General features: G+C 37.9%; 1 protein-coding gene across 1 annotated transcript in view; it reads right to left on the reverse strand.

The window, feature by feature from the left end:
* CNTNAP5 (contactin associated protein family member 5) overlaps positions 1-14,422 on the reverse strand; it is an 819,371-nt gene that overhangs the window by 145,140 nt on the left and 659,809 nt on the right. The window contains exon 14 of the mRNA XM_064586403.1: positions 6,942-7,098. Coding sequence (XP_064442473.1) covers positions 6,942-7,098 — 157 coding nt within the window. The remainder of the gene's footprint in view (positions 1-6,941; positions 7,099-14,422) is intronic.

Raw genomic sequence — 14,422 nt, forward strand, 5'->3', positions numbered from 1 at the left:
AGTATCCAAAATCTATAAAAAACTCATCAAACTCAACACTCAAAAAACAAATAATCCAGTCAAGAAATGGACAGGAGACATGGACAGACACTTCTCCAAAGAAGACATACAAATGGCTAACAGACACATGAAAAAATGTTCAACATCACTAGCAAACTCTTAATCTTGATATTGACTTCGAGTTCTATTTCTTTTTTTTTTTTTTAAGATTTTATTTATTTGAGACAGAGAGAATGAGAGAGACAGAGAGCACATGAGAGGGGGGAGGGTCAGAGGGAGGAGCAGACTCCCTGTAGAGCAGGGAGCCCGATGCGGGACTCGATCCCGGGACTCCAGGATCATGACCTGAGCCGAAGGCAGTCGCTTAACCAACTGAGCCACCCAGGCGCCCTCGAGTTCTATTTCTGATACTCAGAATTTTGCAATTACCTAAGTAACGTGACACCACAGACAATTTAGACGTAGTATATTTGTAAAACTTGACAGAGAACTAATGCGATAGAAGTCTCAGTCTACATCTTTGTTTCTTAGAAACATTAAAAGGAGTATTTTATAGCTTTGTTTTGTTTTCTAGATGGTGGCATCACTGAATTGAAACAAATAAACAAACAAAAAAACAAAAAAACAATCCTAAATGTTGTCTTTGGTAAAACTTTTTACTCCATGTAGACTTTTTTACTCTGTCTAGAGTATTTCCAACTATTTTACTCCATTTAGAATTCTATTAAATAATTATATGATATATTGGTTTTGAATTATCAACCTCTGATAAAAGTTCTTTTTCCCCAATTTTGTATTGTTTTTTCTTTTCTTGTGTATATGATGACTTCTATTCTCTCCAATCTGATACACCACAAAACATTCTGTCTAAAAACAATTGGGAATGTACTCATGGGATACTTAGTGTAAACAAGCCAAAATCAAGTTGCCCCAGGACATACATTTTAAGTAAAAATATAATGAATGAAACAGCAGACTATAACTATCAAGTGAAGGGCATATTTGGCCAAGGAGAGAGGATCTGGAGAAAGGAAACCCTATGTATTCATTATCTCATTCATTCTCTCAGCAGTTAATGCATGAGACCTGCCATGTGCCATGCATACTTCTCTCTAACACAAGATGCAGGCCTTAATTATATTGCTGGATGCATGTAGAAATTCAGTGAGAGGAAAAATCCAGATAAAGCTTTCATACTTGCTAGGAAAAAAACACTTCCAAAACTCAATAGGCAGTGGAATAGCTCATAAACAGTTTCATAATTAATAAAATTTCATAAATAATAAAATTCAACCAGAAAAGATAATAAATAAATACATAAATAAGTACATAAATAAATAAATAATAAATAATAAGAGGTAGTGCCTTAGTGTGTTCTGAGGTTATCCTTTCCTTTCTCTCAGGATTCAGGATTCCTGCCCCATCTTAGGACACTACCAAGGATGAAGCACCCTCACTGCACAAAGTCTGGGAACCTCAGGGATGGAAGGTTGAAGAAAGGTCTGAGAAATCAAAGAACAGCCTATGTGAGGAAACCCTAAACCCCTTGGATGTATCCAGCATCTTCTCCCTAAAGGCAACCGTCTCATTAAATCTCATGGGAAAGGCATGAAGGGTCTTTGTGAAGGTCAAGGTCCTGAGACTGGATAAGACATGTATTTACCAAAGAGAAAAGTTGAAGGCAAATATATAAAAAGATAACTTTGGGGGTCACGTGGGTGTCTCAGTCGGTTAAGTGTCTGACTCTTGATTTCAGCTCAGGTCATGATCTCGGGGTCATGTAATTGAGCACTGCATCTCATAGGGGGGCCATGCTCAGTGGGGAGTCTGCTTGAGATTCTCTCCCTTTGCCCTTCCCCCTGCTTGTGTGCTCTCCCTAGATAAATAAATAAATAAATAAATAAACCTTAAAAAAAAAAAAAGATAACTTTGGAGCAGAGTGGCCATTTCTTTTTTTTTTTTTTTTTCTTTTTAGAGTGGCCATTTCTAACTACTCCTTGAAAGCCAGAAGAAAAATGAATGTGCAGTGGAAAGTTTAGGCTAAATTTTGGGTAATTGTTTCTTATGAGGTTTTAAAGGTGGATAACAGCTAACAATGAAATAAAGATAAGTTAATCCAAGAATGACCATGGCCTGACCTACGAAAAGTAAAAGTATGTCCAATAAAAGTCATTCAATTGTTCATTCATGGATTTGACACCATTTATTAAATAATTTCTCTGTGGTAGTCAAGTGGAATCAATGGCTAAAGAGTGGTTTGAAGCTTCAGGATTCCATATCCCCCCCAAAAATAAAACCCTAAAAATATCTTGTATTTTTTTTTTAAGAAACAGAATAATAGGTTCCCTTTTTTTGGATGACCAGATGACCAGAATTTAAACCTTACATCATTTTCTCTTCCTATTTTTTACCATATTACTTTATATAAGGGTGTATTAAGGACAAGAGGCAAAGAACAAAGTTACTGAAAATCAAATAAAAATATCTGTACTTTCTTATGACTAAATTCTAAAAGATGTCCTACTGTTAAGCAATAGAGCTTAGTTTCAGTTCCACTTGGTTGTTTGGCTGAAAGAAGTCTTAATTAGGACTGCAGGCCACCAGCATGAGGCACATTTTGAAAGATTTCCTTGCCTCCTCCAACTTGCTGACAGAACCATCCTTTGGATCCATCTACCTAGATGACGGTTTCCCACCCTACAGAACCCGACTGCCCCTATGCTGTCTCCAGGCTGGAGCTATCCCGTGTCATTTGCTATTCTCTGAAGTCTATCAGTCTGAAGTAATGGGATCATAAAACACCCAATTGGCAGGATTTCTATACATTGAACCATTAAGTTGAAGACAAGTTCCTTTGCAAGCAATCATTGACTATAAAACTGTTACTCATTTCAAGTTTTCTCATTTATTTATTTTTTTTTCTTTTTCTTCCTATTTAGTTCTTTGGCTGGGACAGAACCCCTTGGAGATGTCAGCTCAGTAGCATACCTGATTTCTAACGCCTACCTGATGCTTCCCTTTACTCTAAGAAAAAGTCACGCTTTGGGTGTTCATCAAATTCTTTTTTCCCCTCCATCCACCTCCATCTTCTGAGCTGACTCACTTCCCCTCACACCCACCCTGTAATCATTTTCCTCATTTACTTGGTCTCATTGAAATATATAGCAGCAATTTATTCAGTTACCGAGTTTGATTAAAACAGAATAAATTATTGTCAATTACCAGAGGCCAAGAGGATGGCTAAGCCTCTCTTAGCAGCCTGATCCAGAAAAAAGAAACCCATGGGCTGCTGGGATGTGATTGGAGAAACCCTGGGAGAGGTCTCTTTGGCATCCTCACCCGCTGTCATAACTCAGAATCTCAACTTGGTCGCTCCTTTCATGTAGTCACCAAGAGCATCCTTGGAGTCAGCAGGATCCTACTCTGCCCCCTTAGTCACGTGACCTTAACTAAGCCACTTACCATGCCAGAGCCTCAGTTTCCTTTTCTGGGGAAAAGAGATGATGAAACCCACCTCAAGAGCTGGTAGGATGATGCTATGAGATGCACTATATAAAATACCAAGAACACTTCAGTATATGTTAGGTAACATTTTTCAGCAACAATATTACCTAGGAGTTGTAATCAAACTGCTAGATGTTCTACCAGCCCAAATCAGTTTTCTGATCAATTTTACCAAGAGCAGAAACTTGAGGGAACTGTACAAAGTAAATATATTTGAGGTTTCTTAGGAGCACAGAGAAACACCAGTGATATTAACAGGGGCATGCTGGACTGAAACAAAAATATGAAAATGTGTGGAATGCCAGCTTGACCACATGGAAGCTATGAATGTGCTTGGAAGAACGTTAAAAAAACATGACTATTTCACAATTGTGTAAGCTTTTGTACTTTTCCCTTCTACAGTAAATAATAGACTTGAATAGATAAGTAATAAATGCATTTCCACAAGGCTCTGCCGGGTTTCATGGTGGAATGGATATTCTGTGTTCACAATCTTGTTACAGACAAAGGAATCTCACTGTTAGTTCACATACAAGGAGCTTCTTGATCTGGATTTGATCTTTCCTGCCTTCCTCTCCTGCAAATTCCCCACATGAAGATGGGGCAATAATCACACCAAATTGTCTTGGGAAAGTAGTGATTTCTATATTTTTTCACATTTCCCTGTCTGAGCATATGGAGGTTCCACCTACCTATACTACACGAACTTTAGCTAACTTCTTCTGGTCCTTCAAAACCTGTCACTTATCCCAGCCCATATCCACCACAGCTTTGGGCACATCTATACTTATCTTTATTACCAAATTCATCACACAATGCATTTATTGCTAACTAACTAGCTTTTTCTTTCTCACTGTTCTGTGAGCTCCTCAAGGGCAGAGACTATAATGCCCTTGACTTTCTCTGCACAGCAGACTGCTTGACTGGCAAAGACCAGGGACACAGTAAACAAGTGATACATGAGTAAATATCAGATGGACTAGTAAGTACAGTTGCTTCTATAACAAAGTATTTTCCAGATTCATGTATAACAGGCTGTGATGTCCTGAGACAAATTAGTGAAATCCAGAAGAGTTAAATCAGTAATCTCAGCCTCTTCTCATTCTCCTTCTCAGCCTCTTCTTCCATCCTTCGTAAGAATGACAGAAAGAACTCCCTGATTTCGCCTGAATTTTGCCTTGAGATGATCAACATGTTATTTTAGTCACAGTGAAGTAGGCATCTTTATGAAAGGAAGTTCAGATCATTTCTCTTGATCCTTGTTATGTGGGTTGTTGAACAAAATTTATATCTAAAATTAAATGTTGCTGCCCCTAATAGAGGTCACTTGCCACAGAAAGTGGCAGATAATGGAGTTTTTCCCTGACTGTAAAGGAACTAGAAAGGGTTATGAAATATGCAATAACCTCTATGTTGATAAAAGTATGATGGTGCCAGAGTTGACAGAAAGGAAATTTTGAAACACTCCTCTAAGTACAGCTTAGATGATGAAGTTAAGTCAACATATTAAGGGTTCAAAGCTTAGTGAACTAGTGAGTGGGTCAATGGAGGAAGAGGCTGGAATCTGAGTAAAAGATGGTCAGTGGAAAGTCCCAGAGAAGACAGTGTGGAAGCTCATCAACATGGTGGCCTCTTTTCCACTTCTAAGTAATGTGATGTCATTCTCCCCCACTGCCCCTAACTGCTCAATAAATTAAGCCCAGCCCTGGTTGGTTGTTCCCTAGGAAGAAAAGACACTGAGGCAGTGTTCAGTATGGAAATGGCCACACCACAGGAAATAAAACAGTGAGCAAAAATCAAGAATTCAGCCAAAAGGGAGTGAAGGTAATTAGGAGAAACACTTCCCCTTCCCTTTATATTCTACTGCCCCATATCAACTTCCCTGATTATACATAATGAAATAAAGGTGTTTCCATTAAGGTCTATACATCTATAAAGCATAGAGAAGAGGAATTAATGAATCACACACACAAAAAGTGAATCTAATCTAAGCTGCAGGTCATTTTAAATATATTTTCCTGGCAACAAAACCATTTAACTTCTCCATACATATTTCTCAAGCTTATAGGAACAAATTTGTGGTCACCCCTCCTCCTTAAAGGTCTTCTAAATTCATCTATTCAGCTAACTACCACTGAGTTTCTACAAGGAATAGATCCCGAGGGATATAATATTAAAAGAGACACAGTCCCCATCCAAAATATGAGTTATATTTGATTGCACTCCTCCATGATGTTATGAGAGAAAGCAATGCAGGGTAAAGTGGGGGCCCAAATAATGGAGAAGTCCAAACTACCTCCAGTCAACTTTGTCTGATTTTACCCATGTAAAATCAGGTAAGGCATCCAGGTAACTTGTCTTGGAGCCCAAGTAGCCCTACAACATTCTGAAGAGGTGGTCCATCTAGTAGAACCCAGTGGAGGCAAGTGTTTGCTCTTTTCCTCATTGAACTGAGAGTTTGACTCTACCTTAAATTTCATTCAAAACATCCCCTGCTGTTATCAATTTAAACAGTGAAGAAAAAGTACTTAAAAGAAAATTCAAGTGGGTTGAGAGAAGCTTGACATAGGAATTTTGAATTATAATTGAGCAGAATTTCATGAAGCAAGCAAAATTACAAAGCCAAAACTGAAGAATGCCTTGAATTTAGTGAAAACAAAAGCAGGTTTGGAAATGTTCTGTGCATATTTTCATAATACAGTGAAAACCAGGCAGTTCACCTGGAGGACAAAGGGAAAGTAGATGTTATGGATATGAGAACCAAAAACTAAGCTTTATCTTATGAAAGCAACTGTGAAGAGCAAGAATGACCCTGGTCCCAGCCATAACTGAGTTCAAGTTCTGAATCTGCCACCTAATACATGTGTATAACTTTGGGAAAATTATTTAACTTCTCTGTAAATTATATTCCTCAATCTTAAGATGCAAAAGTGGGAAAATTATAAGGAATTAATAAGTTTTTTTTGTGAAGACTAAGTAGATGTTCAATAAATATAAATTTTCTTTGCTATATTTTTATTCCATGATAAGGTAGCCTGGTGACTGAAATATCAGTGGGAAAATGGGAGAATGAAGGTATGGTTTGTACAATTGCACATCCCTATCTCCCACACTCTCTCCCAGAACCTATAGTCCACACATTACAGAAACACCGACTAAGTCACAAAGCTTAATACTACATTTCATCCTATTGTACAAAGTGGAATGTTCAGATATAAGGAGGCTTTGATGTGACAATGTGTTTTATGTTATAAACCTCAGTGATATCCCTAAAAGTACTAGAACTGGCAATTTTCAAAGTTAAAAACAATCACAATCATTAGGGAGACCTAGTTCATAACTGAATTTCTCATCCATGTCTTTTTCTCTTGGGGAAATTTTATGTATCAATTAATGGGCTTCCCCTACAACTGCAGAAGGATCAGGATCACCATTACCATTCATCCTTGTCAGCATCACAATTGCAGAAGTGTTGAATGTCCAGGCAACTCTCATCCAGGCCACATTCACACTGCTGAACCCCAGGCGGGGCACCTCCCCAGTAAGGATGCCTTTCATTGGACCGCCCAATCCACCAGGTAAATGGTGTTCCATCTGAAAGACAAGATAGTTTGCAGAGGGTGTCAAAAGCTTACATGGAAATGTTTTGAAGAATAAATATATATTTACATGTATTACATATATATATACACATATATCTCTATATATGTAATATGTATATATACATACACATATCTGTATATATCCTCCCTCTCTCATTTCCTCTCTTCTTTTCTTTCTTCCTCTCTTTTGCCCTTCCTTTCTTTTTCTCTCCCTGTATATGGATCTATCTATATCTATAACTATATCTATATATACATATTTACAAATCTCTCTCTACCTATATATATCCATATACACATCTATATCTATGTATCTATATCTATACCCATATCTATAGACATATATAAATACAGACATAAACAACACTTTCATGAAAAATATTCACATAGTAGGACATGGATCAATCACAATGTTCAGAGGCAGGGTCACAAACTAAAATCAGACAGGTACCATAGTTAAGTAAATTGGGCCAGATTGCAGACCAAAGATTTTTAAGATACAGATACAAAAATTAATTTCATTGTAAAACTATCAAAGGAAAACAACAGCATGAGGGCCAAGATTGCCCTGACATTAGTTCTCAGTTTCTGATAGACTCTGAGGACAAGTATTTCAAATTCAAAGATTTTAAGGGAAAAAAATAAAACCTGTTGAAGATCGGTACTACATGGGCCAAATAATTCCTTCTGAAGGTCATATTTAACCCATAGGAAGTTGGTATATAAACTCCAATTTCTGGTTTATGTAGTTGACAGAAAACTACTTTGGAGTCTTTGTCAATTTCTTTCTTCCCTTTTTTTTTTTTTTTTTTTTTGTTGTTCAAAGTTTAGTTTAGTAAAATCAGTTGGAGTTTTCTTTTATGATTGAGAATATTTCAGTAGATTAAAGTTATTACTGAGAAGATGATAGTGTATCCAAGCAACGGGTTATAGGCAGAGTTGGAGGTATTATACATCATCAGTCTGCATGGAGTTAGGTCCAGGTCCCTTTGGAAATTGCTGTTTTGTTTCTGTTTGGCATACAACAGGCACTTAACATGATTATTTAAAAAATGAAAGAAATGCTTATTAGGGGCCATGTACCATGTACCATAATGATGTACCATTTTAAAGTAGAATAATACTTGTCTGATGATGTTATTAGGTTGGAATTTTGCTAAGTCAAGATTTAATTGTGCATACAACTTCTGATTTACAAACACATAATTTACAAATTATTTGTGTATGCACAGATAGCAACAACTTTCTCCACATTGCTCTCAGTGCTAATATCCTTATGGAAGTCACTGAGGCAAGTAGTAAGAGAAATGATAATCTGGAGCTTCCGAGAATCAGTAGGTCATGAGGAAAAGATCAGGAAGATACTGTGAAAAGCAAAAGTATCTTAGGGTTACTAAGTTAGAGGGAGGACAGCCTGAAGGACCATACTCACCCCAAAATAACACACTGATTCTGCCTAAAATGTTCCAAGCCCCTTTATTATCTTTTAAGCTAGAATTCTGGTTAGCAATGTCTGTTAACCAGACTCTTCTTTTTACATACTAATTCTCAATGGTATAAATCCATTTTCCCTAGTTTCACACAGTTTATAAACCATGGAACAATAGTCCCAATGAATTGTTTTATTTCTAAATTCTAGCTTAGATAAGCCACACTCATGTGGCCTAGAGAGCTGGTGGGTCTATTTAGGACACAGATCACTACTTTTGGGAGTGGAGTAAGCTTAGATCAATTTTCTCAGTGTGTGGGTCCAGGGAACACAAGGGTAAAATATTGTATATGTGAATATGTTTACCAATGTTGGCTTTTGGTCCAAAAAAAGGGGAAGAAATCTCCCCACCTCTCCCTCCTGGCACTGCTCAGGCCTCTCCCCAATAATCTTGAATCCAGATCACATAGTAATGTTCAATGTCATCATGGGTTATTTTTGTTTATGAGCTAAACCAAGGTTGTAATCAATTAATAGCATCATTACTAATGGTATGATTTCTGAACAACCAATTTATGCACAGGTTCTGCTGTCTATGTTGCTTTCTAGGAGTTTTACCAATTCTCACTTAGTATCTTAAGCCCCTAGAAGTTTCACAGGAGCCAGAGGCTTTGTTTTGTTTCAAATCCATCAGTTTCTTATAGAACTGAGGCTTGGGGTCCCCTCCTCATTTCTGGAAATTAGTATAAAGGTTTTAAATTGTGTTAACTGAATGCATGTCAATGAGTAAGAAGAAAGGAAGGAAAAATACACACACACACCCACACAGATATTTGAAAGCAGAAGAATCTTTGCTAAATTTTCCTCTCAGATGTCCCACCTTTGTGTTTGTTTTCCTCTGGAGCATAACAAAAAAGGAAACTGAAGATCAAAAAGGATGGGACTTGCCCTGATTCATGACTCTAATGATATAGTCAGGAAGGGAATCTACACCTGAGCCGCACATTTCAATCACTGGAGAAATTGGATTTATTTTCTTCTGACCAGGTGTTTAAAAAAAGTGCAGGAACAAAGCACAATTATAAATATATAGACATATCTCAATATGCATTCATTCAACAGATATTTACTGAAGATCTATAATATTCCAGGAAATATTCTAGGTACTTGGGATAAATCAATTTAAGACAAACTAAACCGACCGAGCAAAGAAAACGTGCCCCAAAAGCTTACATTGTAATTATAGGAAACAAACAATAATAATAATTAAATAATTTCCTATATTTTTATTTATTTATTTGAAAGAGAGAGAGAGAGAGGGAGGGAGATGGAGAGGAGCAGAGAGAGAAGGAGAGAGAGAATCTTAAGCAGGCTGCATGCCCAGTGCTTAGTCTGACATGGGGTTTGATCTCATGATCCTGTGATCATGACCTGAGCTGAAATCAAGAGTTGGATGCATAACTGACTGAGGCACTCAGGCACCCCAATAATAATTTCGTATTTAGAAAGGAACAGGAGATATGGAAACAATACAAAAGACCAAGGTAAGGTAGCCTGCAAAAAGGGTGGGCTGCAATTTTAGAGTGGTCAGGATAGAAATTGATTAAAAAAAATAAACTCTGAGCAGAACTTCAAAGAGGAACAAGTGACATGTGACTGGCCATCCAGAGGATAACACAGCAAACAAAGGAAACATTCAATGTAAAGGATCAGTGAATGTAGGATCAAAGTAAAATAAAGGAATTTCCTAAAATCTATCACCAGGTTTTCAAACTATGATTTTCAAAATTTTGAGGAAACTCTAATTGGAAGTTTCAACTGAAAAAAAAAAAAAAGTAGCAGGAAATGGGCAAAATAGAACATATATTGATCAAGTTCTTGGCTACAGGCTAAGAATTCATTCTGATAGTTCCAAGCCAAAGGGTATTTATTAAGAAGATATCAGGCTGCCACAGAACCATGACTAGGGAAGAAATGGGCTTTTGGCAATGGGTTCACCAGGTTGTTCACCGGCCTGAGGCAGAAACTCTGCCTGGCTCACTGCTCTTGAAAGTCAAATATTGGAGACCGACCCAGCTGAAGATGTTACGCTGCCAGGACCACAACCACTCCTCTCTAAGGATCTCAGGTCAATAGGTCCCCCATCCCCCCACAGAGAGAAGTTTCTGTGGACCTGATTCTAACCCTCAGAATAGAAGCTACCATGCAGAGCCTGCTTCCCAGCACTCACCTCCAGTCAGAGCTGTACACAGGGGTCTGATTAGGGAAGCACAGGTGACATGCCTGCATCCCAGCTGGAAAAGAGCCTGGGGAAGTGAATTCTGACTTGCTCCAGAGGGAGGACTCACAATGTGAATTTTCACTAACACAGCAATGCTATTCAAAAGATATGGGGCAGGTATGAATAAGACAAATGGTGGGATGCCTGGGTGGCTTGGTCGGTGAAGCGTCTGCGTTCGGCTCAGGTCATGATCCCAGAGTCCTGGGATTGTCCTGGCATTGGGCTCTCTGCTCAGCCGGAAGCCTGCTTCTTCCTCTGCCTGCCCCTCTCCCTGCTTGTGCTCTCCCTCTCTCTCTGACAAAAAAAAAAAAAAAAAAAAAAAAAAAAGACAAATGGCTCTCCTGGAGCTGAACACACACTTAAATGTCACTTAATGGATCAGAACTCGAAACTGATAGGGACAGAGGTTATGCACTCCAGAAAGGAAGGTCCATACACTGCTTTGTGCTTCTGGGGCCAGAGGCTACAGGAAGAAGCAGTGTTTTCATGCACATCACCCACTACAGGGGACTTCTACAAGAAAACCTAGGAGAAGAATGTGGGAAGACTGAATCCCCCTGGAGTATGGCACCACCAGGAACTCAGCAGTAGATACAGAGGCCTCAGAGGGGTGTATGCAGGATTTAGAAAAAATCACTAAGAGATTGCATTCATTTGTATTATTTCTATGCATTTGGGATTATTATTGCTATGTAACCTCATGTACACCACAAGGTCTGGGAAAATTCATCATATATATATATATATATATATATATATATATATATATATATATAGTTATTGTGTGTGTGTGTGTGTGTGTGTGTGTGTGTGTGTGTGTGGAGAGAGAGAGAGAGAACAAAAAACCCTCCTAAGAAAGTTTATGGCTTAGAGTGAAAGACTTCAGTGTGTGTCAGTAAGTGAGCACAGAAGATGATCACTCACCTTTTGTTAATACCAAATAGAATTATCACCAAACCAAGATCAATCATTTGTCATGAGGCTTATAAAAATCACAATAGGACATATTACTGAGCATGTGCTAGGTTACAGGCAGTATTTTGATGTGCTCTACATATATAAACCCATTTAATCATCACTGGTATCTAGGAAGTAGGTATTATTATCCTTCACTTCACAGGTAAAGGGAATGAGGCAGAGAAGGTTTAAATGACTCTCTTGGGGCCATACAATTAGAAAGTTCAGAGTCAGGACTTGAAATCAAGCAGTCTTGCCCAAGAGTCTATGGGTTTAATCCCAATGTTATGCCACTGTGCTCTGACATGTGGGGAAATAATTCATGGTTAAAAAAACTTGCCTTTCAACAAAATACATATGGATGGATTTAAGTGATAATTAAGAAAACTACAAATGATGGATAATCTCTTACAATCACTAAAATAAAGACAACACATTAATAAATATATCTAACTATTACACATTCATAAACACTAATAATGCCACAGCAGAATTTCCTGTTAGCATTGCTTGCTAGAACCTTCCCAGGACTTCTCCACAAGGAATTTCTAGAAGACAGCCACAAGTATACGTGGTTTTGCTAAAGACAGCACACAAACTAAGAGGCACAGTTTATGCCTTGTAGCTGGACTTTCTTTCAAAAGCTCTGTGCCTTTCTGAGTTTCAGTTTTCTTTTCTCTTTTTTTACATCCATTTCTTAGAACCTGAATTGTTCCCCAAGTTTTAAATTGGCTATGGTATTTGACAAATAAGTTAAAATAGAAAGTTGTGCAGACTACCATGTAACTCACTTGACATAGTGGAACACTCAGGGTATGTAGACTTAGGTTTGTCTATAGTAACTCTTTACCACAAAACTCCCCTCAGGTCATTTCAACATGAGAAGACTCTTTCTTTCTTAATCAGGGCAGGGATGAAGTCCAAGACTCTAAAGCTTTTCTCTATCCTTGGGCTTAGGCAGAAATTTCTGTGTGTACCTTACATCCCATTTAGATTGACAAACCCTAAATTCCTTTTACTCTAATTATCTTCAAGAAGGTAATGCAACATAAACTTGGAAGATAATCCTCACAATTGAGTCAAAGGAAGATGGGAATGAACTGCATATCATAGAATGCTTTATAAAGGGAATTTGAGTTTGGAGAGGCAATGTGTGTGTGTGAGAGAGATAGCAACAGAGAGATTGAAAGACAAACAGAGAGATATAAGAGGATACAAATGAGCAATCCTTATCCTCACTTTTACCTCAGAAATGTAAGCCTATATTAATTCCTTTATAAACAGCATCAATAAAGTATTATATTTGAATTTTAAGCATTAAAGAAGGTCAAACTACGAGTTTTGCTAATGAGTGCATAAGCAGAGGTTTCCTCCAGCAAGACATTTATATGATATACACAGAGACAGAGTTCAAGGAGAGAAAAATCAAAGTAAGTTTTATAGAACACCTAAGCAAAATCCCAACCTGTAGATGTTTAATTCAAATTATGATTTTCCTAATGTCAGAATTTAAAACAGATTATGATGCAGGTTAGCTGCCACTTTTATGGCTTAATCACTGAGTTGTTGAACGGAATTCAAATTGGAGATCCCTCCTTAATCTTGCAATTGTTTAAATTAAGGTCTTGATAATTGAGAAAACAATAAGAACAATAGCTTCCCAGTGATAACTACAGGCACAGCCAAGAGAATTTGGCTGTTGCCACTACTATGAATGGTCCAAACATACTTCCAAACAAACAAAGCACGACGCTGGGAAGTTCTGTAAATATACAGAGACAGTGTTACCACGTTGAGCTCTTGTCATTGTTTTTACTGTTTTTCCTCATTTTATTTCTAAGTTTATAAGTAGTATGCTCACAGCCTTAAATTCTGGTAAACTGTGGAAACAGAAAGACTTTCAGAGCTCACTTATTTTACAGCTTCAAAAATGTCTACACTGAGCAGTAAATATATGTTACAGTGGTTTCATGGGAGTAGTAACATCACTGTCCCCTTGCTGTTAGATTTGCTCTTGCTACATACTTTGGCTCGTCGAATGTGTACAGAAATGACAGTGTGTCCATTTAGAGTCCAGACCTTAAGAGTTATGCATGTTTCCACTTTCCCCTGGGGATCTTCCCTGGCACAACCATGAGAACATGTCACAGGGAGTCACAACCTGTCCAGCTTGGGCCTCAGGATGAGGCACATGAAGCACAGTTGTCACATCTGATGTGACATGTGAGCTGAGAATAAGTATTGAATGCTGTATGCCACTGAACTTTGGCACCTGGCTAGATAACACTATTGTAACAATAACTGATGATACAAATTAGATATCAATCACATAAACATATTCTGTAGGGATTATAAGGAAGTAAATAGAAAGGTTGATGGCTCTGCTTTCAAAAGATTTGCAATTTGGTCAGAAACATAAATAAAGAGAAATACAGGTGGACGAGAAAAATAAAGAGAAATATCAATTCTGTTTTGGCCCAACTAATTATCTATCTTCTGGCTCATATACGTAAGCAGTTGTAGCAGGCATTTGAGTGATTGCCCTGGGAGTCATTCCTAGTCCCCTTCTGCAGTTGCGCTTCTTCCCCTCCCACATAATCCTTACTTGAGACCAGTCTGAGTTCACTCTAAGCCTGTCCCAACTCAGTG

This window comes from Mirounga angustirostris, unplaced genomic scaffold, assembly GCF_029215605.1.
Source record: "Mirounga angustirostris isolate CCGP_5_RB_7025 unplaced genomic scaffold, mMirAng1.0.hap1 SCAF_3, whole genome shotgun sequence".
Taxonomy (NCBI): domain Eukaryota; kingdom Metazoa; phylum Chordata; class Mammalia; order Carnivora; family Phocidae; genus Mirounga; species Mirounga angustirostris.